General features: G+C 35.1%; 1 protein-coding gene across 3 annotated transcripts; it reads right to left on the bottom strand.

Moving 5' to 3' along the window:
• Nucleotides 1-1849: 1849 nt before the first annotated feature.
• Nucleotides 1850-24460, bottom strand: LOC133326817 (protein 4.1 homolog). Of its 3 annotated transcripts, XM_061535426.1 has the most exons (14): nt 24313-24460; nt 23797-24242; nt 22606-22758; nt 22176-22534; nt 21982-22109; nt 21107-21238; nt 15940-16093; nt 15815-15858; nt 9953-13036; nt 6478-6702; nt 6115-6222; nt 5748-5924; nt 1998-2108; nt 1850-1924 (listed from the first exon to the last, which is right to left on the bottom strand). In XM_061535426.1, the coding sequence occupies exons 1-14, from the start codon at nt 24448-24450 to the stop codon at nt 1859-1861; spliced, it is 5325 nt and encodes a 1774-aa protein (XP_061391410.1). In that variant the 5' UTR covers nt 24451-24460; the 3' UTR covers nt 1850-1858. The 3 variants fall into 3 exon arrangements, with proteins under 3 accessions (XP_061391410.1, XP_061391417.1, XP_061391425.1); XM_061535433.1 differs by lacking the exon at nt 21107-21238; XM_061535441.1 differs by lacking the exons at nt 6115-6222; nt 6478-6702.
• Nucleotides 24461-25939: the final 1479 nt, after the last annotated feature.

Here is a 25939-nt window from a genome sequence, read left to right as displayed (position 1 = left end):
GGATAATGTGTAACCTAATGAGAACCTGCAATATTAAATTACGCAGATTCCGTTGAAAATCATGTCAACAATCCCTAAAATATCGAATATTGCAGTTGAAAAACATATCAATAATCTCAATAATGTCGAATATTTGGAGATACCCTTATATGGGAGCTATAACAAAACGTGGATCGATATATACAATTATCAATACCAAGCATCCTAGGTACTAGCAATGTATCTGCAAAATTTCAAAGCTCTATCGTGATATAAACAGACAGAACAGGACATGCGTAAATCGTCATGGAATTTTATTTTTATCAAGAAAATATATACTTTGCAAGGCCCTCGGTGAATATTTCGAGGTATTGAAAACAGAATGACAAATTTAATATGCACTTTACCTATATATAAAAACATAGTCCGGATAAGTATAACTACATATCACGAATATTACAAATTCTATATGGAATCAAGAAAAAATTGGTACCCATATAACTTATTTTAAATACAAAAAAAAATCTCAGTCAAATTTGAAACCTCTGCTTGAAATATTGTGAATTTTAAAATATTTTAACATATTTTACATGCCAGATTAAATTTATAGTGTTAAAATTTCTTACCTCAAAGGAATTAATATCTCAATTATACATATTCAAATAACAAAAGCCAATTCAATGCCGATTTCTAGAAAATTTTTTTCAACTAATAAAATCTTATATCATTTCTTTTTGGTGCTATCCATTAAAATGATCTGTGATACAATTTCAAAATTTATTATTCGTAACTGTAACATGAAGTCATTTATGTTTTGGTTTTGTTATATATATTGTGTTTTGATTTGTTATATGTGAAAACAGGACCAAATGAAGATAAGAGCAAAACAAAAATATTTGAAAAACATTAAATATTTAATTTGTTTAAAAATGAATTGAAATAAATATAAATAAAATAAAATACACAAAACAAAGGAGTTTTTTTTATAAGAGAAATTGTATATTTATATTTTATTGTATATGTATTTATATATATAGATAGAGAGAGAGTGTGTGTGAAATAGCGCAAAAATTAATTATTAATAATATATGTATATAATTATAAACAACATTTAAATGTAATTTCTGTTTATTCAAATTTGTTTTCTTTTGATTTCGCATTTGTTTTTTTTTTTGTTTGTTATGTTAAATAATTCATAATTTTTATTTCATTACTTGTTTCAACATTTATAAGCTTATATTTGTAAAAATCTTGTATATGTATTTAATAATTATCGTAATAATAAAAAAATATTCTTTATATGTATATATTGTAAAAAAACACATTAAATAAAAATTAAAAATAATAAAAAAATTAAAATTAAAAAAAAATAATAGAAAAATAATAATTGTCATACATCAATTAAAAAAAACAAACAGGTTACACGTTATTACATATGTATTTAAAAAGGAGGGGGAACGGGTGGTTATGGATATACATTTAAAAAGTTTGTCATTATTAAATATTTTTATTTTTATAATTATTTATATTTCAAGGTATTTATGTATTGGGTGTGGGGTATTTTCTTTAAATAGTAAATTTGTGTGTTTGTGTTTTTTTATTTCATGAAGGCTTTTTAGGAGTGGTTGGAAAAATTGTTTAGTATTGCATTTAAAAACAAAAGGCCTAATCAGAGAGAGTTCCGTCTTACGATTTGTTGGTAGCGTACCAAATCTAACTTCTCTGATATTTAGTCTCAGCCTTTGGTCCATAATACAAATAATTGCCATTGTACAACAATATATAAAAAAGAGAGTGGGCGCGACATTGTATTGTATAATATTATTATTATAAAAAGCATTTGTTTCCATCTAATCTAAATTTCTATCGATTTCTATTTCTATTGGGTTTGTTGTTGGATTTCAATTTTCTCCACTGTCATGTCGGGATTCATAGCTGTGGCCTCCTGCAAAATTTAAAAAAAAATTAAATGTGTTTAGTATTTGGGTATATTTGATTATGAAATTTCAATAAGTTACCTGAATTGCTTCAGCTAAGGCTCTGTCATGATCGATTGGATCGCCATCGGATTGTATGGTAATCTTTTGTTCTACTCGGGTTTCGACAATGCCATCTCGTTCGGTTTTGTACTGAAAAAGAAGGGAAATAGTAAGAAAATTAATTAAAAGGAAATAAAATGTGGAGATCTGATAAACGGGACCAGGTGAAGGGGTATTTTCTAGACCAGCTGAAGTGGTATTTTATAGACCAGCTAAAGCGGTATTTTATTGACTAGCTGAAGGGATATTTTATAGACCAGCTAAAGGATATTTTATAAAACAGCTGAAGATGATTTTTATGGACCAGCTGGAGGAGTTTATTATAGTCAAGCTGATGTGGTCTTTTATTTTTTTGATCAGCTCTTTTATAGACTAGTTGAAGCGGTATTTTTTAGACCAGCAGAAGCGGTCTTCTTTATACTAGCTAAAGCGGTTTTCTTTATACCAGCATAAGAGATCTTTTATAGACGAGCTGAAGGGCCAAATGAGGACTGAAACGGGATTTTCTAGACCACCTAAACTGGCATTTCTAGACCAACTGAAGGGGTTTTCCATAGACCAGCTGAAGCGGTCTTTTATAGACCAGCTGAAGCGGTCTTTTATAGACCAGCTGAAGCGGTCTTTTATAGACCAGCTGAAGCGGTCTTTTATAGACCAGCTGAAGCGGTCTTTTATAGACCAGCTGAAGCGGTCTTTTATAGACCAGCTGAAGCGGTCTTTTATAGACCAGCTGAAGCGGTCTTTTATAGACCAGCTGAAGCGGTCTTTTATAGACCAGCTGAAGCGGTCTTTTATAGACCAGCTGAAGCGGTCTTTTATAGACCAGCTGAAGCGGTCTTTTATAGACCAGCTGAAGCGGTCTTTTATAGACCAGCTGAAGCAGTCTTTTATAGATCAACTTATGGGCTTTTAAGGGGACCCCCCCATTCTCGGGGTCAAAATTTTTGTTGATATAATTCGAATCTACACTGATTAAAGAATGTCTCTACAAAATTTCAAGTGAAAATCTCAAGAACTCTTGAAGATATAGCTGATTTATTGTGTTAGCATCAAGTGACGGCTGAAGGGCTTCTCAAACTTTAAACGCGTTTTTCTCTAAACATTTTTTTGCGAATGGCGGGCACGATAACTCAAAAACTAATAATCCAATCGGTTCCAAATTTTGCAACGTTTCTCTGGGAGTGTATAGCTCTCGTATGAACTAGGATAAAGCCAGTCGGTGAAGATCTTCCTTATTTTTTAACTTGGTTTTTGGTAAAAAATCGGCGATTTTCCAAAAATATTTTTTCAAAGGTCCACCATTTTGTTAATTTTAGAGCGAAGTCAATAATCCTAGTTCATACGAGAGCGAGACATGTACTCCTTCTAACACCGTTGGAATTTTCGGATTCCGATGTTCCAGTGAGGAGTTATCATGCCCGCCATCAAAAATAAGGACTTTTCTTTAATTACAAAAAACAACAACAAAACAAAAACAAAAATTTTTGGTAAATTATTTTTCTTCTCTTTTAAATCTTCATACATATATGTGCAAAGTTACAAACCTTAACAAGTATTGGTATTGATTTACCAGCCCATTGAAAATCTTGAAAAATTAAAATCGAGAATGGGTGGGGTTCCCTTAAAAGACCAGATGAAGGAGTTCTTCATAGACCATCTGAAGCGGTCTTTTATAGATCAACTGAAGGGATCTTTTATATACCAGATGAAGGAGTTCGTCATAGACCTGCTGAATGGTTATTTTATAGACCAGCTAAGAAGGAAATTTAGGTGTATTTTATGGTCGTCTGAAGAAGAGCTTGAAGGGAGACCTTCATAGAAGAGGCTAAAAGGAGTCTTTCGTGGAGCAGCCTGAAAGGAGTCTTTCTTAGACGAGGTGAAGCAGCGAGCCTTTCGTAGATGAACTGAAGGAAATCTTTTTGGACGACCAGAATGTAGTCTCATAAACGTCTCCTAGACGAGCTGAAGAGAGCCTCAAAGACAACCCATCCGAAGTGTTTTTAGGATATCAAAAAGCAATCTTTACGGTCGACCAGGAAGAAATCTTTATGGGCGACCAGAAGGTAGTCTTTATATACCAGCAGAAGGGAATCTCACAGACGTCCAGAAGGGAGTCTCCTAGATGATCTGAACGTCGGGCAAAAGTGAGTCTTTAGATGACCAGAATGGATTCTCATAAATGGCCAAACCGAAGTGTTTTAGGAGACCAGGAGGAAATCATTATGGTCGACCAGAAAATAATCTGCACGACGAGTTCTGATTCTTTATGAACGATCAGAAGGAAGTTTTTCTATACGACCAGAAGGGTGCCTTTTACAAGAAAGGAGTCTCCTAGACGAGCTGAAGGTCGAACAAAAGTGAGCCTCATAGACGACCTAATAAGAATCTTTATGAAGTATGAGCTGAAGGGAGTTCTTATAGATGACCAGGAGGGAGTTTTTGTAGACGACACAAGAAGATGTATTTATGGGAGACCAGAAGGGTAACTTTATAGACGACCACAAGGAGTCTTTATAGGCGACTAGAAGGGAGTCTTTATAGTCGAGCCTGAAGGGAGTCTTTTATAGACGAGCTGAAGATGGAGGACTTTACAACGACCATAAGGAAATATTTATGGAAGACCAAAAGGGGGTATTTATGGACGACCAGAAGGGAGTCTTTCTAGACGACTAGAAAAAAATATTTATAGTCAACCAGAAATAAATCTTTGTGAACCTAGAAGGGAGTCTATCCAAGGACCGGAAGGAAGTATTTTTGGCAGACAAAAAAAGACCTTATAGACGAACAGAAAGTAGTACTTACGGACGATTACGGAGTCTTTCATAGACGACCTGAAGGAAGTCTTTATGAACGACCAGAAGCAAGCCTTTATGAAGGGACCAAAGGGAGTTTTAATAGGCGATCAGGACAGAATTTTTATGGGTGAGTTGAAAGCAGTCTTTATATATAAAAAGTACTTGATAGACAAGGTAAACTGAGGTTTTATGGACGTTCTGATGACCGAAACGAAGTGTCTTTGTATGAGACCAGAATCTTTATGGTCGAGTTGAAGACAGTCTTTATAGATGAGAAGTACTTAGGACTTTATAGACGTACTGATGACAGTCTTTATAGACGAGCATAATCGAATCTTTACAGCCAAGTAGGAAGACTTTTTGGAAGCACTTTATTATAGACGACCAAAAATAATTTTTTTTTGACGCAAAAGGAGTGTACGCGGATGGAAGTATTTATAAGATATCAAAAAAGTCCTTATAGACGACCAGAAGGGTGTATCTATAGACGACTAAAAGGAAGTCTTTATAAAAGAGCAGAAAGGAGTCTATATGGACGATCAGAAAGGAGTCTTGCAGACTACCTGAATAGATGACCATTAGGGAGTTTTAATATATAGCATTAGAATAGTCCTTAAATACCACCGGAAGAGAGTATTTATAGACAAACTTATAAGCCTTTCTTAATGATTTTAATTTATACGAACTGAAGGTGGATCAGTGGGGATATGTAAATATGCGATGAAGCGGATCATAATGATGTAAGAAGTTTCAAGAGAATATTTACAATATTTACATAATTTTGAATTGGATAAGAACATATACATAGACACGATACAAATTCTACTATTTACAAAATATTTTTCGAGACTTAAAATAAATTCTTAATTAATTTATAATTTATAAAAAAATGTTTCAAAATCTTTTTTCCTCCGTGAACCCATTTGAAACTTACTGTTATCGTTTCGACGGTACGAGTTTTGCTGCTAACAGTTTGGGTGGAGACAATTTCGCCTTCGCCGCCATAGCCGGGTGAGTTTTCACCTAAAATGACGCGGGTCTGTTCAATGTGTGGGCTGGTTGTTGTGGTAGTGGCATTATTAAAGGCGGATGTTTTATACAATGGAGATTCCTATAGGGGAAAGAAAAAAAAAATAAAATTACTTAAAATTCCACAAGAAAATAAATTCCAATTTGAGGTTAGTTTAAAAACAATGAAATGTGATTTTCACTAATTATTACAAAATAAATATTGCATTTTATTTTAAAAACATAATGGTGCATGTTGAGTAGTTGCCAAGTTAAATTTGCATAGAACAAACCTTATATGATGTGGTACTATGTATTGCCGTTGAACCATCATCGGGACCATCAATTGGTGTACCCGAATCGCCTGAACTTGTTGATGAAATACTATCACGTCGGGGATACTGTTTGATTTGTTTGTTTTTGGGGGTTGCATCAAATCAAGCATAACACATCACACAACAACAACAATTATTACAACAAACATAAAAAGAACATAACATAAAAAAATAGAGAACAGGCATTAAAATTATAAATTAATAAAAACAATAACAAAAAAATATTAAACAAAAAACAATCAGTCATGCTTCCTGGTATGTCTAGACATGCCTGGTATGTCTAGGACGGGGCCAAATTTTTTTTGGGGCTTCATAGCTTACCTGATCTCCACTTGTCACTGTTGCCGTTGTCTTTACTTCCTGTGTTACTACTCGTTGTTCTTGTTTATTCGGATCATGGGTTCGTGTCGTGGCCACTGTTTTCTCTTCCAATTGTTCGGTTTTGGCCTTTTTGCCCAAATCTTCGTGTGTGGTGGCTGTGCGTGTTGTTACTGCTGTGGCAGTAACATAAGCACCACTTGTCAAATCAACAGCTGGGGCATCAGCCTGGGAGTTTGGATATTTGGTGTTTTTGATTTTTGAGGGTATGGCCAATTCGGTTGGGGGTTGTGATAATTTTGTTGGTTTTTAGTGCAACGTGCAGCATTGTCAGAACATTATTGGAAAGTATAATTATGTGTCATAAACATATTAAATATTTAAAACAAAAATTATGATATTAGAAGGATTGGGTGTTTAGAACAAGGACATGAAAAGGTAAAGAAAACAGAAACAAAAATAAATATGTGGGTTAAAAAAATAAATATTTAGGTTATATAAGTTATTAAGGGTAAGTTTTCAATACTATAAACAATGAATAGATTATTCAATAAGCACGATAATTGAAAGCTTTTCTTCTAACCCTAAGAGCACCCTGAAAATCCTCAGAAAAATGAAGGTGTACTCCTTAGGTGAGATAAAAGAGGTCTGAATGATGAGCTGATGATAGTCTTTTTAAACGACTCGATCGAAGCCCTCATAGACGAGCTGAATGAAGAGAATTTGTCATAGACGAGCTGAATGAAGAGAATTTGTCATAGTCGAGCTCTGAAACGAGTCTTTCATAGACGAGCTCTGAAGGGAGTCCTTCATAGACGAGGTCTAAAGGGAGTCTTTCGTATTCGAGCTCTGAAGGGAGTCTTTCATAGACGAGCTCTGTGGGGAGTCTTTTATAAACGTGCACTGAAGCAAGGCTTTCATAGACGAAGTCTGAAGAGAATCTTTCATAGAGGGACTTTGAAATGAGTCTTTCATCGACGAGCTTCGAATAGAGTCACTCATAGTCGAATTCTGAAGGAAGTCTTCACAGACAAACAAACTTTACACAAGGGTTTTTAGACATAGACAATCAGAAGCAAATCTTCAAAGAATGCCTACGAGCCTATCTAGATGAACAGAAAGGCCATGGAGTCTTTATAGGCGAACTAAAGTACCTGGCAGTTCATGCTGACAAGGTGAAGGGTCGGTATCAGAGCTGAAGTTTTCTGAGTTATCAGACGACTCAAAATGAAGTCTTTATTTTAGATTTTCAGTAAATTGAGTGGGACTTTTTAATGACCTGGAGGTCATTTATAGGAGACCATAAGGAGTTTTAATAGAAGACCAGAAGGTGGTTTTCTATAAACGATCAATGGGAGATTTTACAGACGACAAGAAGAAACCAGTATGGACGAGCTGAATCGCATTTTTTACATTTATGTAAAATTAGAAAGGAATCTTAACGGTCGACCAGAAGTGAGTCGGTGTAGAGTTGTTTTATAGAAGAGCTGAAGGATGTCTTTATAGCGGAGCCGAAAAACTTTTTATAAACGAGCTGAAGGTGGTTTTTATAGCCCACTAGAAGGGAAGCATTTTTGCAGACCCGAAGGAAGAATTTATGGAAAACCAGAAAAGAGTCTAAACGGGCGAACAGAAGTGAGCTTCATATATACGAGCTGAAGGCCATTAGAAGTGAGTGTATTTATAGCTGAACAGCTGAATTGTGTCCTTACAGATGAGCTGAAGGGTGACTTCATAGACGAGCTAAATAGTCTTTTTAAAGAATTTTAGAAAGCTGAGATAAGTATTTCTCAGACTGAGGGCGATCTATGAGAGGATCTGAAGCGCCTTAGAGCCTGTATAGAGAAGAGATATACGACCAGGGATGTTAGAATGCTTAAGGGAGAAGGCATTCTATATAGAGGAGCAAAAGCGTGTGAAAGTTTGTAACTGTAAGGCCATAGAGAGAAGTTAATGGGCCAGTGAGTCCATAGGGGAAATATAAAATGTCAGGGAGCTTGTTAAGATGTCCTGAAGGTTGAGTAAATCTATACAGACGATCTAAAGGACCTTCATATTTAAGGGAACCCTTTTTAGATGATCAGAAGGCTGTTTTTTTTCAAAGACCCATTGGGTAGACAACTTAAATTTAGCTGAAGGCAGTTTTATGGATGGAGTGAAAAGAAGATGCTAACGAAGGTCCTCCGAATCTCAATCAATTGTTGTGAGAAAATCAGTCTACTGAGACTATGAAAATTGTCATGCAAACGTTGTTGAGACGTTCTGAAATTTAAGTGTATCTATACAGACGATCTAAAAGTTCAGAATATTTATAGGAGATCAAAGGAAAGCCTTTATAGAAAGCCAAAAGAGGGGCTGAAGAGGCAAAGTGAATGCTCTTACTGAACAAAAAAGGACCAGCATTACGATAAAATCTCACAAAACCTAAACAATGGGTCTAATTTGTTGGCCAACCTCAATAATGCGACCCTGGTTTTGAGTTTGAATCCATAGCAATTTTACTAGCCGTAGGATTGAATGTCTCTACATAGACAATCTCGAATAATATTTTTTTGGAATGATATTTGCCTGCCAAAAAGGTAACCTCAACAATGGGTCACATTTTTTGGCCAAGCTCTTTAATGCGACCCTGGTTTTGATCGATTTTCTCAGTCTTTGGATACATAACACCAAAACTGGTAATTTGGCCGGTACCGGGGCCAATCTTCAAATTCTTCGAAAGAAACATTTTACCGCTCTTGGGATCGATGGTCTCTCAATTATCCACTTTAGGAAGGTCAAAAGGGTGGGTTTTTAGGCGGGAAGGCATTTTTATCTTCATAGGCAGACAATTTGATTGGTTGGTCTATGAGGCGGCTGGGAAAAGCCTTTTGGGACAGTTAGATATTCAGATATATTTATAGACCTGATGGTCTATGAGGCGACTGGGAAAAGTCTCAGTTAGATAGCGTTTTATAAATAACCCGAAGATAGACGGGATAGATACTTAATGAACAAAAAGGGTCTTATGATCTAAAATTTATAATTTGCTTCAAAAATACATAAAAAAGAAAATGGGCAGGGTTCCAAGCAAACTTCTAGAAACAAAACATGCTGGGCAAAAATCAAAAATTCCAAAAACAAAATTCAAAAAATAAATTTAAAAAAACTGCTTATGTATAATAGATGTTTGAACTAAATATAAAATCGGCGGCGAACTTGGTTATAAGGACTAATGGAACCATTTTTTGTATCACGAGAAAAAGTTTTACTTGGATTTGGATCAATTGGTAACTTTGGATTCTAATTGATAACCGGTAATTCGTATAAGATGCCAGATGGGTCTTTGACACCTCCAGGTGGGTCCTTGATACCTCCTTATAACCAAGTTCGTTAGCGAATAAGCCTACTAAACGAAAAGCTTCTTAATAGTGTTATGAACATAAAACTATTTTTAATTTTATAAAAATTTTCCAAATTCATATTTTTATCTACCCACCTTGTGTTCCTGTGTAGAATACGTGACCTCGCCAGTACCCAAATTGCGCACCTCCTCCTCCACATTATGCGTTACACCATCATCATTTTTCGTCAATACTTGCTTGGTGGTTGTCTTCACCACCGTTGGGGTGCTGACATGTTTACCCAAATTATAGGTTGCACTCTTCTTTGGACTTGAGGGCATAGCGACATCTTTAACAATTTCCGTTTCATATTGACCAGTCATATCATCATCGGAACTTGCCTCCGAATCACGTCTCAATGCATTTTTACCCATATGTTTAACACCATCAAAGAATTGTTCCCGAGTAATGGGTACTGTTTCTGTTGTGGTACTAACTTGAGCTTGTTTACCGAAATGGGATGGATCAATTTGGGCATAATTTAAAATCAATTTTCCGGTAACGGGATCTTTAATTGCGGTGGCAGGATCAATATCACCAGTATTGGGATCAATGTGACCATATTCACTCTTAATGCGTCCGGTGACGGGATCAATTTCTCCAGTCAATGTCATCGTGTGGGTCACCGTGGTACGAGCACCAGCAAATCGTGGATCATTGGGATCAACCTGTATAATTTCACCAGTAATGGGGTCAATCATATTATAAACATAAACGGTTTTGTTAAAGAACTTGAGAACACGTCCAGAGACAGGATCAATTTCACATGTCTCTGGGTCGATTTCTTCGGGACGTCCACGCTCATCAACCTTTGAGATAAGCAAAATACGAACAATAACAATTTTGCCTGTCTTGGGATCGACGCGAGCCAATTTGGTGTAGACTTCGCCGGATTCAGGATCAACTTGGGTGGCAGCATAAAGTGGTTCACCAGTGGTGGGGTCAACATCACCGGTGGCTGTGTAAATCTTTCCGGAGGTGGGTTCAATCTTTGTGGTATTGGGATCCAATTTGGTTTGTTTCTTGATTTCATTGGTCTTGGGATTGAGATAACCATAGATGGTGATGACATAACCGGTCTTGGGATCGACACTGCTGGAAATGTATTGGGGTTCTTTGGTGTTGGGATCGACAGCACCAGTTGGCATCCAAATTTGATTGGATTTGGGATCGATGATGATTTCCTTATCCTTGGCCGAGCTGACCTGACTGATGGGTGCCTTGGTCTTGGGATCAACACGTTGTTGGACAATACGCAGAGAAATAATGCGGGCATAATCCTTATCGGGTTTATTGTTCTTGGGATTGATTTGATTTTTGAGTACAATTTGTCCAGTGGTGGGATCGATTTTAATGTCACGCGTCACCGTCTTACCCGATTTGGGATCGGTGAAGGTAATAGTGTGGCGCACCAAATCAATTTGTCCATACTTGGTATCGATTTTACCGGCCTTGGGATCGAATTGACCACCCGATGTCTCAACAAAGGCAGTCTTGGGATCGATAACATTCTTCTTGGAATCATATTTGCCTGCCAAAGAGGTGACCTCAACAATGGGATCGATTTGTTGGCCAACCTCAATAATGCGTCCTTGGTTTTGATCGATTTTGCCGGTCTTGGTATCCATAACACCGAAAATGGTAATTTGTCCGGTGCCGGGGTCAACCTTCAAATTCTTCGATACAACCATTTTACCGGTCTTGGGATCGATGGCCTTCAATTCTCCAGTTCTGGTATTAATTTCACCATATTTGGTGTCCAAAAGTCCGCTATCCATATTCAAAACACCCAAGGAGCGTTCAACTTCACCGTTGACAGCATCAACCTTGCCAGTGGCAGGATCAATGCGGCTGGTAATGACGGTCAACTCAACAACGGGGTCATCTTGAGGTGTAATGGCAAAGATTTGACCCAAGGAATCATCGACACGTCCCGTAGCTGGATCAGCAACACCATTAACCAAATGCAAATTGCCGGTCTTGGGATCAACTTCACCTTGATAGGTTTCATTTTTGCCAGTCTTGGTATTCAGAGCCTGCAGGGTACCCTTCTTGGGATCAATAACACCATATTTGGTATCAATAAGGCCAGTGTTGGGATCTAAAATGCCGGTTGAGTGTTCCACGGTGCCAGTTTCGGCATCAATACGTTTGTTGGTGGGATCGAATTTGGAGGTGATGACCATAATCTTGACACGCTTCTTTTTGGGTTTACCAGCAGCAGCTCCGGCAGCAGCACCGGCCAAACCAGCACCAGCCTTGGAAGGTGAAACTGGTGTGGTGGGTGTTTTGCCGCCAGCCTTGGGAGAAGCTGGGGTTCCACGGCCATCTTTACCGGCAGCGCCAGCAGCACCTGCAAGAGCACCAGCACCGGCAGCAGCAGCTCTCACATCTTTACCATCGGGACCGGTATAACCCTTTTCCTTATTATATCTCTCCGATTCCAAAAATGCCAATGTAGGATCAACCAATGGTTTATAGCTACCAGGAGCTCCCGATGTGTAACCCTGAGTTGGGCTCTTCGATGGAGAATACGATCTCTTTTGGGCATCACTCAATGGTTGGGCAGCAGCATCAACAGCACTACCCTGCAACTTAGCTCTTGTGGTCGGCGACAAATTGGCCTCCTTCAATAGCTTGGCCTTTGTGCGTGGTGACAGTTGACCCTTGTTCAACTTTTCACGTGTACGTGGTGACAATTGTCCCGATTTCAATTTCTCAGCCTGTTTCTTCAAATCCTCCTCGTTGCCAGGGGCGTAATTGAATGCCAAACCGATTTTCTTTTGCTGAGATGTTGGAGACAGCTGATCTTGTCCGTCACGACCACGCTGAGCGCCGCTAGGATCTTGATCATAACGGAAACCACCAGGTACATAAGATTTACGTGTTGGACTTGTTTCACCATCACCATCGGTGTATTCATAGGGCTTGGTGAAGCCAGGTGATTTGGAATCACGTGATTTATCACCTTGATCCTTGTTGTCCGCAGCACCATCTTTGCCTCCGAGACCAGTGGTGCTAACCAATTCCAATTGACCCAGCTTCTTGTCTTTACCATCTTTATCCTTGCCGGATTTATCTTTGCCATCCTTATCCTTACCAGCAGCGGATTTGTCTTTGCCATCCTTGGCTGGTGAACCACCTTTGCTCTTGCGACCCGAAGAGAATAAACCACCTCCCTGAGTATTCAAATAATCCATTGCGGATGATGATGACGATTTGAAATGAAAAAATTAAAATGAAATAAAAAGAAAAATAAATAAAAATTAACAAAAAGAAAATTAAATAAAAACAATTATAAGTAATAAAAACAATTATAAAATAAAAGGTTGAATAGATTCTGGCCTAAGGGTTATTTTTGCACAGAGGAGTTTAAAATAAGGAGTTACACAAAAGTCATTTAAAATCATAAATACATATTAAATATTTTTCCAATACGCAGTGCGTCAATTGAGATTATTAGATAGTGCCACGTTGGGCGCCACTTGATTGCAATTTATATATAGCAATATAAAAATTCTGGGACATAATATCATTTGTATTATAGCGTGATTCAGTGATTTATTATTCAACACGTTGGGCGCCATTTGAGTTCGATAACGGGAATAATCGAAATGTAGATATTTAAAGGGCTTCTGTTTCATAAAAAAATCTAATGCATTTTTGCCACGAGTTCTTTTATTGGACATAATTTATCTTGGCCACGTTGGGCGCCAATTAAAATTTATCAAAAACCTTGACCCGGATCCTCATGGAGCTTCTAAGGGTCTTCGACATAAGTAATCGTTGGGCGCCACCTAGACTATAATGAACTAACAGACCTTTCTAAAGGGTTTCTATATGGAATACAGTGTTGGGCGTCACTTGACTTTAGTCGCGTTGAGCGCCACATGGAATTTGTAACATTGTAAAAATTCAAATATTCAAAAAATTACGTCTGTGGAGAAATATTTATAAACAAATGTTTTGGACTTTGAAGTCACACTGATTAAAGCCTTTTGTAGAGATTTAAAAGTACGGAAATTAATAGACCAGTTGGGCGCTAGCAAGATTAAAATTAACTTACAGATCTTTCCAATGGGTTTTCATAGGGAACATAGCAGTTTTCTAAAGAAGAAATTAATGTCTCATTGGGCGCCACTTCACTTACTGAAGTCTAATATAGAAATAACAGAGAGGACATTAATATTAGTCACGTTGGGCGCCATTTAGACGAAAATTAACAACCTAATATTTCTAATGGATCCATAGAAAAGAAATAACGTTTTTCTAAAGAAAATAATTATGTTGATTGAAACATTAAGTTTCCATATGTCCATAAGAAATATATATCGGATTGTATCGGATTTTAAAGCATGTCGCGTTGGGCGCCACATCGACTAAAACAAATCAGACTCTGTAAAAATTTTAAATATTAGAAAATAAAGTCTTGATTTTAATATGTTGCGTTGGGCGTAAAATTTAAAATATTATGTTGATTTTTACAAGTTTTGGAAAAAATAATAGTCACGTTGGGCGCCACTTTGACAAAAAAAAACATATCAGACTCTTTAAAAATTTTAAATATTCGAAAATAAAGTCTTGATTTTAATATGTTGCGATGGGCGTAAAAATTTTAAATATTAGGAAGCCTTATCTAGACTTTTACAAGTGTGGAAAAAATTATGGTTTGGCTTTGACAAAAATTAAATTGAAACTTGAATTTTCCATATTTTCATAAAGAATATATATCGGATTTGTAATGAATAAATTAATGCAAGTCGCGTTGGGCGCCACATCGACTAAAACAAATCAGACGAAAAAATTCTGGATTTTAATATTTGAAATATAAAATAACTTCCAGTTAAAGTCTATTTTAGAAAGAAATGCCCTGTAACCTAAGACCTGTATAGCTTTCGATTTGCTTAAGGTAACAGCCAGTTTATACTGATGAGGTGAAAGGCCAGAAAATCGTTGTATGAACGCTAGACTTTTACAAGTGTGGTAAAAATTATGGTCACCTTGGGCGCCACCTTGACAAAAATGAAATTGAAACTTGAAGTTTCCAAATTTTCATAAGGAATATATCGGATTTGTAATGAATAAATTAATGCAAGTCGCGTTGGGCGCCACATGGACTAAAAGAAATCCGACTATGTACAAATTTTAAATATTCGAAAATAAAAGAAAGTGAAAGGTCAGAAAATCGTTGTATGAACGCTAAGGTGATAGGGAATTTTTATAGATGATCTGCATGAAAGGCTGCGAGTCTTTCGTAGACATCTGTTTTTGGACAGTCAGATTTTTTGTAACCTTTTCGTTGACTCACCCTACAGACGAGTTAATCATATGTGGATACTTTGAGATGCTCAAAAGGAATTTTTGTGCTGCAGGATTGTATTTTCTAAGCGATTTGAAATAATATTTCTAAACAATCAGCTGAGGGTCTGCTTCAATTTCCAAAGAGACCATAATGGTGTAAGTTTAAAGGTTCTCGGGGATGGGTATATAGATAATCAGGAGGTAGTTTTTTGAACGGATAGAAAGAGTTACTTCGGACGATCTTTTCTTTCCAAATTTATATTAGATTATGATTCTGATTTTGTATACATTTTAAATAGTTTTCAGTAGTGTTGGCGGTTTATTTGGGATAACATTTGTATTTTGTTTTTCATAAAAAAAAACAAAAACAAAAACAAAAATCATAAAAACTAAATATAAAAAAAATCTACAATAAAATAGGAATTAAAAAAATTAACTTATAACATACAAATTTAAACATCATTCCAGGATTACCATCAACTGTACATGAGAGGGGTTAAACATGCCAACGTTTTGTGCATGAGGACGGACAAGTGGACAAATGGGTATACACGGGGTACACACATATATAGCCATTTAAAATCTTATTCGCATATTTAATTTAATTTTCATGAGGGTATATACACACATATCTTTATATCCTATATACAACTTACCCTTTGCTTGCCGGCACGCTGAGAATCATCCAAATCATCATTGCCTAAAGAGAAAGAAGAAAGTATTCTTTACCAATTCTTAAAATTTGTTTTTCCAGACAATCCCTTACCATTCATTCCAGCACCTGCCTTTTCAGCCTTCTCCTTGGCTGCCTTTTCTTTGGTAGCCTTCTCCTTGGCTTCCTTTTCCTTCTTTTCACGCTCCTTGCGTTCCTTTTCCTCTTGTTCTTTGAGTTTCTTTTCACGCAATTTAGCTTCCTTTTCAGCTTCAGCGGCAGCCTTTATATGGTTTTTTGAAATATAAATTTATTATAAAAAACAAAAATTATACAAAAGCTCTACTTAAAAAGGCATTTTAATTTGCAAGCTGCAATATATATTATTTGAAATAAACTTAGAAGAATAGAACAAAAAAGCTTTAAGCATGCATGGCACAGCTTTTACATGGAAACAAATATGGAAACATGAAAGACAAACATAGTTAAGATTATTTTATTTTTTATTTATGATCTTTTTTAAATAGATTATGGCAAAACTAAAAGCTTTTTTGAGAGACAGACATAACAAAGAGAGAGAGAAGAGAGGTTAAGATATTTTGGCTTTGAAGCAGGGCTTGAAAACAAGAAATTACTATGAATGGTTATAAAAACCCCGAATTAATTCATATGCGTACTCTGAGTTTATATTTAAGCATGTAGATAGGCCTTACCCGATTTGATATTGGGCGCCACTTATGCCCCCATTAATAAATGTTGGTTAGATAAACAAAAACAACATATTTTGATTTTAAATTAAAGGTCTAACCCAACTAAAATAGCTTATCCCATATTACCAACACGTTGGGCGCCATTTGAATTTTTAAAAGATAATTGATAAATATCCCTTTTTACATCCGGAATTAAAATTCGAAAAGAGGGTTGGGTTTGCATTGGGCGCCATCTGCATTCCAATGTCGCCAAATTATTTCTTACAAATATAGAAATTTTCCTTCATTGGGCGCCACTTTAAAATTAACGTTAATAAACTCTTAAATTTATATAGGAAAGATAATAGTCGAATTGTATTTTGGACAGTATTTTGTTCAACAAGATCTTCTATATAAACTATTTCTATAGATTTTCTTGAGTTCTTTAACAAAATCTCTTCTATGGAACCCAAAACCTATTTGAGTTAAATTTTGAAAATTGGGGTTAGTTTTTAGTCACCTTTTGTTGAAAATTAGCATCAAAAATATCAAAAAAAAATATAGATCCCTTATTCAGGCATTGTTCACGTTGGGCGCCACTTTACAAAATCCCACTAATAATCTCTTGCAAATTAATATTGGCAAGATAATAGCCGGAATTCAGTTGAGCTCCACTTAAGTAAAGGGTGATTTTTTTGATGTTAGAATTTTCATGCATTAGTATTTGACAGATCACGTGGGATTTCAGACATGGTGTCAAAGAGAAAGATGCTCAGTATGCTTTGACATTTCATCATAGACTTACTAACGAGCAACGCTTGCAAATCATTGAATTTTATTACCAAAATCAGTGTTCGGTTCGAAATGTGTTTCGCGCTTTACGTCCGATTTATGGTCTAGGCTCATTTCTGGTTGAATGGCTACGTAAATAAGCAAAATTTCCGAATGGACCACCTAAGACGCAGCCGCGGTCAACATTTAAATGAAATTATCTTCAAAAAGTAAATGTCATGGACCAATCTAACGTTTCAAATAAAGAACCGATGAGATTTTGCAAATTTTATGCGTTTTTTTTTTTTTTTAAAAAGTTATCAAGCTCTTAACAAATCACTCTTTAGTGTCAGTAGTTGAAATAAATACATAATATTTTTTAGAAATATTAGTAAAAAAACTCACGTTGGGCGCCACATAGAAATACCCATTAAAACTTACTAAAAATCAATATCAGAAATGCTTATTAAAATTTCTAGACCGAATTAGAAAAATATTTTTTTCTACATTCCTGCTTCAAAGCTTCTTTTATATCGAAACCCCCTTCTCTTCAGTAATAAATTAAACATAAATTATTATTATATTTTATATATAGAAAAGTAAACAATACATTAATAGATAATACTGCAACTGGGATTTGTGTGTGTCAATTTTTTTTACAGAGTGATGATGATTTGTGTGTATAGATGAAATATATGTGGGGAAATGTTTCTTTTTTCTGAAAGGCTGTTTTGCTTGGGGTGAGAGGTTGCGACAGATATATATTCTGGAAGAGTGGATATATTGTGGTAGTGGTGGTGTTATGTCATAGTGGGTGTGGATGTTGGTTAAAATTTTTGCCAGGAATATTTTCACACTTTTAAACACTTTGTTTAGCCAATTATACACATGGGAATTACATTTCACACAAATCCTAGAGGTATGGAGAAAAAGGCACGATATGATATAGAAGAAAGGGTTACAGATAACAAGGTAATATTTGTAAAATTTATATATATTTTTTTTAAAATACGAAAATTATATAAAAATTAATATGGAGTTGGTGTGTGTGTTTTTTGTGGAGAGAAAATATTTACAAAAAGAGAAATTAAAAAAAAAAAAACATGGAGCAGCATTGTATTAAAATCAAAGCACACAGAATAATGGACCCAAAAAATAATTTTTAATTAATTACTTCATTACTGATTTGTCGATACAAAATTGCCGTTCACAAAATCCATAAGCCTATGTTCAGGAGAAATAAGTACCTCTACAAAGTACATGTACGTTATGAATGATCTTATTAATGGGCCTGTTTATCAGATCATTCAAAGGTTAAAATTTGTTTCTCAAGCATGTAGTCAAAATTCTGTCAAAAACCATCCAAATTTTTGACATTAAGATTTTTCGCGTTCTAGTTGACCTTATTAATAGACCTTAATATATACGAAATTCACTCGATATCCTATGCCAAATAAAAGCCACTGAATTTATGTATAGGAATTTCTTAATATGTAATTGACATAGTCTAAAGGCGGTTTAAGGGTTTAATACCAAACCAAATTTACATTATTTTAAAGCATACTTTTAGGCGGGAAAGTACACATAAACTGAATAATTTATGATTTTCCTAAAAATTTATGGAATTTAATTTGAAAAAGGTTCGCTTCTAGTGACTTTAGAAAACTAAAGCCTTTAAGAGAGATAAACACGACCAAAACGGCAAAATAACGCATTTCCAAATATATTTGAATTATTTTATAAAAAATAAATCATCACTTAATCAGGAAATAAACAGGACTAGAAAATCCATTAAACAATGGACCAAAGGAGAACCAAATTTGTTGTCCCAAGAAAATATATTTTCTTCTGGATTTTATAACAATAAAAATCTTCTATTTTCAATTATAATGCTGAATTTAAGACATCAATTTTAATACAATACTGTTCACATTCAGATTTTTTTTTTATAAAAACAAATAACATTTAGACATAATATATGGTCAAAACACAGACAATTTGAAAACAAATAATTTAAAATACCGAAATATTAAAATATCAATGGAAACGCTTAAAAACGTTAAGTATTTTCTTTAAATATTTTTTAAAAGTATAAATAACCAAATAAAAAAATTTTGCAATATCGAAACCATAACTAAAAAAGAATTACGAGAAACTAAAGAGAAAAACTAACAACTGGAGAGAGTAATCAGAGAATGAGAGACATCAGTAAAAAATTAATACAAGATATTATTCCAATTAGAAAATTCATGGGACAATATTTTTTATCAAAAGTTCATCATCCTTTTTATAAAATAATCGTTGTTAATGGTTTTCTAATAGGAAAGCTCATCTTAGATGAGTTTTCTTATAGGAATGTTCACTTGCGATGACTTTTCATATAGGAAAGTTCAATTGCGATAAATTTTCTTATGCGAAAGTTCAGCGGAGGTTACATTTCCCATAGAAAAGTTCATCAGAGGAAACTTTTTCCTATAGAAAATCTCATTGGTGATAACTTATCCTATAGAAAATATCTTTTAAAGAGGAACAGACTAAAGGAACTTCTTCAGGTCTTCTGTATTTATATTACTTTCAACGGATCCACTAAAATATTAAGAAAATAAATATTTTCTTATACGAAAGTTCAATTAAGATGACTTTTCTTATAGAAAAGTTCAACTGTGATAACTTTTCCTATAGAAAAGATCATCGGAGATGACTTTTCCTATAGGAAAGTTCTTAGACAATGAATATTCCTATTGGAAAGTTTATCATGAATACATTTTTGTATGAGAAAATTCATCAACTTTTGACTTTTGTAATTGGAATATCCTATAAGAAAGTTCATCGGAGAAGAATTTTACTAAAAAAAAATTTCATCGGAGTTTACTTTTCCTACAGAAAAATTTGTCTGAAATAACTTATCTTATAGAAAAGTTCATCTTTGGGTATAAAAAAGTTCATCTGAGGTGAAAAGAAGAAATGTTCTTCGGAGATGACTTTCCATAGTTAAGTTCATCAGAGATGATTTTTCCCAAAAGGATATGAGTTTTAATATAGAAAAGCTCCTCAACGATGACTTTTCCAATGTGAAATTTCATAGACGATTACCATTCCCGAAGATAATTTCATTGACGATCACTTTTCCTTTGGAAACTTAATCGAAGATTACTTTTCCTATTGGAAACTTCATCAACGATGACTTTTCCTAAATAGACAAAAACTTTTCTATTGGAAGCTTCATCGATTATGACTTTTCCTATAGGAAAGTTCATCGACAATGAAGCTTCTTACAGCAAAACTCATCAGCGAAAAACTATCATGATGACGTTTCTAATAGGAAAACTCATCACGGATGACTTTTTTATAGAAACGTTTATTGATGATGAATTTTCTTATAGGAATGTTCATCGGAATGGAAATTGATTTAACCAATTTTAAGCATTACGGAACTAAAAAATCATAAACTACTACAAACATAAAAAAGCTTGAAGCTTAGACAACAAATAGAAATTACAAAGTGAAACTAAAAGGACCCGTACAAAGTAATACTAAGGAAATGAAAAATGAAATAAATACCCAAAAGCAATTAAAAAAATATTACAAAGATTTCAGAATCAAGAAGGAAAAAGATTGTATATAGCAGTAGTAGTAACAGTAGTGATTGTGGTGTTGTAGATGGTGTAGTGGAAATACAGGTTGGTGTCATTTGAAAAATCGAGGGGGAAGAAGAAAGAAAAACAAAACAATATTACGTTTTTTTTTCGATTAAGAGTATACAAGGAGAAAGAGAAAAGAAAACTAAAACAAAAAAACTAAGAGAAAGAAAAACTTGTTTTGCTAAAAATGTTAACCTGATCATGGCCCACAAAGGCGGCTGCTGCTGAGGCAGCATCGGCCGCAGCACCGGTATTTGTCTCGTAATCACCTTCTAGGGAACTCTGCGAAGAAGCCGAAGCAGTACCAGTGCTAGATTCACGTATCAACTATAGAAGTTTTTTTTTCAGATACATACGTACATACACATACAACACAAGATCATGGATGATGGTAGGTTGAGATAAAAATTGGAAGATCATTTGGCACAGAGTATATATGTGTGTGTAACGTGGTTGTATGGGTGGTGTGTGGTAGTAATTATTAATAGTAGTTGGTATGGTGATGTGTTGTTGGTAGTAGCCAGGCAAAAAGGATTTAAGGATGTTGTTGATGATTTGTATTTTTTATTAATTTTTGTATTTTTTCCAAAAAGAGGAGTAGAGCAGAAGAGAAAGAAAAAATATAAATGGTATATATTTATGTGATTATGTTGTAATTTTTGTATGGTTTGTTGGTGTTAGTGTTGTTTGTTAGATTTTGTTGTAAATGAATTTGTGGCAGGAGTTTGAATGAGAAAGGGGGTTTTTTGGAGGTTGGTGTAAGTGCAGGGAGAAATTATTTTAAATTAAAAAAGGAATTTTAAACATAAGAACCAAAAAGTGGGATATTAAGGGTCAAGTAGGGACCACATAATGTTAGTAGTCAGTCAAACAAACCGTTTAGTTTTGAAAAGTAAAGAAACATATTTTAGAACCAAAAATGGGGATAAAGAAAAGAAATCAATGATTTCCATTTGTTAAGTTTTTGTTGTTGTTATTACAAAACAGAAAAATAAAATAATGGAACTTGGAAACATTACTTTCACTTAGATGTTAGTTTAAAATCATAATAGAAGACCCTTGGAACTTACCTTATCCTTTTTGTCCTTCTTCAATGGACTGCGACTACGTGGTGGATCCACATCGGGTATGTGCTCTGGTGGATGGCCCATGGTGTGACGTTTTTGGGCATCTTTCTCCTTTTCGGCCAAGGCCAAAGCTAATTTCCAGAACAAAATATAATTAATTAATCAAAAATTCCTTCTTAAAATGTATTCCACATTACCATCCATTGATCTAGAGGTCAGGCGGCGTCCCGACAAACTCCTATCAAACTTGGGTGCATCACGATCGACGGGATTTTTGCGACTCTCATACATTGTCCTTCCCGAGTAACGATATTTCGAACCAAATCTTGGGAACAAACTCGACTTATTTGGTGGTTCGGGTGTCATCAAACGGAAGAAGGTATGATGTTCTACACATGATTTCCATAGCTTCTTGGCAGCCCGATGATTGGCCAATTTAAAACCGATGGTAACCTCGTGTTGTTCAAACTCGCCGGGACGTATCTTGATGTAGAAATGATGACGTTTATAGGAGATTTTCAAAATCTTGGGCCAGGCAAAACGATTGATGCGCAATCTGTAAAATAGAGTAGGGAGAAATTTAATTTTTTTTTTCAAAAATTGGAAATTGCTTTTAATTATACTCACTTGTCTCTGTAGACCAATAGACCGGAGGCACAAACGCCCAACATAATATCCACACCCTCAGAATCCTTGGCTGGATGCAAGTCAACACCATACATGGCCAATTTCTTGGCATTTTCCAGGTAATGTAGTTCAGCTTCAGCTGGCGATTGACCTCTGCAAGGAGGGAACGAATTGATTAATAGAGACATTTAAAAAAAAGAGGATGCCTACAGCCATCTCCAAAGGACTTTCTATGGGAAAAGTGATCTTCGATGAACTTTTCTACAGGAAAAGGCATATCCGATGAAAAATCATCTCAAATGATGAAATTTTGTGTAGGAAAAGTCATCTCCGATGAACTTTTCTATAGGAAAACTTATCTCCGATGAAATTTTCTATAAGAAAAATCATCTCCGATGAACTTCTCTATAGAAAAAGTCATCTCCGATGAACTTTTCTATAGAAAAAGTCATCTCCGATGAACTTTTATGTAAAAAAAGTCATCTCCGATGAACTTTTATGTAAAAAAAGTAATCTCCAATGAACTTTTATGTAAAAAAAGTCATCTCCGATGAACATTTCTGTAGGAAAAGTCATCTCCGATGAACTTTTCTATAAGAAAAGTTATCTCCGATGAACTTTTCTATAAGAAAAGTTATCTCCGATGAACTTTTCTATAAGAAAAGTTATCTCCGATGAACTTTTCTATAAGAAAAGTTATCTCCGATGAACTTTTCTATAAGAAAAGTCATCTCCGATGAACTTTTCTTTAGGTAAAGTCATCTCCGATGAACTTTTCTATAGGAAAAGTCATCTCCGATGAACATTTCTATAGGAAAAGTCATCTTCGATGAACTTTTCTATAGGAAAAGTCATCTTCGATGAACTTTTCTATAGGAAAAGTCATCTTCGATGAACTTTTCTATAGGAAAAGTCATCTTCGATGAACTTTTCTATATGAAAAGTCATCACCGATGAACTTTCCTATAGTCATCTCCGATGAACTTTTCTATATGAAAAGTCATCTCGGATGAACTTTTCTATATGAAAAGTCATCTCCGATAACCTTTTCTATATGAAATATCATATCCGAAGAACTTTTCTATAAGAAAAGTCATCTCCGATGAACTTTTCTTCAGGAAAAGTCATCTCCGATGAGCTTATTATAGTTTTATGATTTTCTCCTCTCTCTCTCTCTCCTTCCTCACCCACCTGTGCGTTTTATGTAAATCCATCACCTTATCCTCCAGTTCCGTTGTTTGATTTGGTGCTATTTTAAAATCTTTCAAATAGCTACGATCGGACATTTCCTTGGGATCATAATCACCCATTTCCGATTGCACCAAATATGAACCCAACAAGGCGTGTGTAACAAAGGTACATGGTAGACGACCCTCCAAGATATCATTACGAACTTGTAAACACAAATGATAACGGGTGATATCCTCTTGCAATTGTGAGGGTTCTGGAGGATAAAATTTAACGGCAAATTGTAGAGACCATGGATCGGTGCCAAAGAATTTCGATACCGGCTTATCTAAATCCAACCAATTGCGGGGATCTGTGGGTGTTTCATAGGTCAAACCGAAGTAATCCTTTTCGACAATATTCAGACCGGCACAGATGGAATTCAGGAGATCACGGCCCTTGGCTTTGCGCTGTAATGTAAGGAAGGTTAATTTTTATTAAAGAGGGGAATTTAATTTTTGTGTGAATGGGAAAACTTACATCAATAGTCACATCCAAAATGGAGCCATCCAATAGTGTCACACGTGCCAAGGCTGCCTTGGAATTGCTCGATTTCTTACCCTTTGTGGGTGTGGTATCCGCATCGGCGGCATTTGTTGTCTTGGTGTCCGCCGGCATTTTTTAGTTTTTTTTTTATTTCGATTTGGTTTTCACTGCAAAAGACAAAAAGAAGAAAAATTTTTATTTAATTTTCTTATTATTTTTATAAATATGTCGGAACCTATTAAGCTAGTTTATCTGTCCTGCCTCCGTTGTCGCAAGTCTTTTTTATTCGATTATTTCACTTTAAATGACATAATGATGTTATTTTTTTTTATTGTGGTCTGAAAATTAAATTTATTTCAATTAACCATTTTATTTTAATAGCTCGGACTAGTCCGAGTCATACGAATGTGTCATCTATAAGTGGTTGCTGTTGTTGTTGGTGGTGTGTGCTCTGGTGGCCAGAAATTAAGCATGAGTTGATAATATTAATTTCATCAATCACTTCCAGACTCGAGTTACGCGGCATGCGGTTAGGGTTTCCTTGAACCATGCAGTGCAATCTAATTGCGATAATCGTAATAAGGACGTGACCAATTCGGAAATGATTTCACGGGATGGCGTCATTCGAGGTGATTTAATTGGAAGGTGGGAAGTTGTACAAATTTGGCATTAAGTTGAGGTAAAAATAAATACAAAGCTGTGATAAGAGTTCGACCGAGAAGCACTTTTCCAGGAGAAAAGTTCTCTTCAATGAACTTTTATATAGGAAACGTCATTTCCGATGAACTTTTCTAAAGGAAAAGTCATCTCCGATGAATTTTCTATAGGAAAAGTCATCTCCGATGAACTATTCTATAGGAAAAGTCATCTCCGATGAACTTTTCTATAGGAAAAGTCATCTCCGATGAACTTTTCTATAGGAAAAGTCATCTCCGATGAACTTTTCTATAGGAAAAGTCATCTCCGATGAACTTTTCTATAGGAAAAGTCATCTCCGATTCTAACTTTTCTATAGGAAAAGTCATCTCCGATGAACTTTTCTATAGGAAAAGTCATCTCCGATGAACTTTTCTATAGGAAAAGTCATCTCCGATGAACTTTTCTATAGGAAAAGTCATCTCCGATGAACTTTGAACGCATATTGTAGTGACTTCTAAAAATATTTTTAAAAATCCACGCCACGATTTCCTACGTATACAAAAAAATTACCAATTTTAATATTCATTGCATTCGAATCTGTTCTTGCATGTTTTGTATGTGTGGGTGTGTGTGTTTGTTTGTGATAACCGCAAAATGTTTGACAATTTATGATGTGAGTTCTGAACACTTGAGTTTTCGGTTACAAATGACAATGGATTGGGGTGTCGGAAGGTAGGTAGGTGTCTGGCTCTAATCGAAATGGAAAGTGTTGCAACAATTCGAACATACAAACAAATTTAACTGTAATTTGTTATTTGAGAATCGGGGCAGTGGTGTTTAAATCGAAAATCTGTTAATAGCTCAATCTAAATTTAGCATAAAATACGTAACCTAACCTCAATCTTATAATATATAAATATATTAACAATGTCAAGAGCAATATTTTGTGGTTGGATGGGCTATTATTGGCCATACTCATCGC

This window comes from Musca vetustissima, unplaced genomic scaffold, assembly GCF_032173495.1.
Source record: "Musca vetustissima isolate MV318-11 ecotype Yass unplaced genomic scaffold, APGP_CSIRO_Mvet_v1 utg33126, whole genome shotgun sequence".
NCBI lineage: Eukaryota > Metazoa > Arthropoda > Insecta > Diptera > Muscidae > Musca > Musca vetustissima.
Note: the sequence above shows the minus strand (reverse complement) of the source record. Positions and strands in the feature narration are given on the sequence as shown.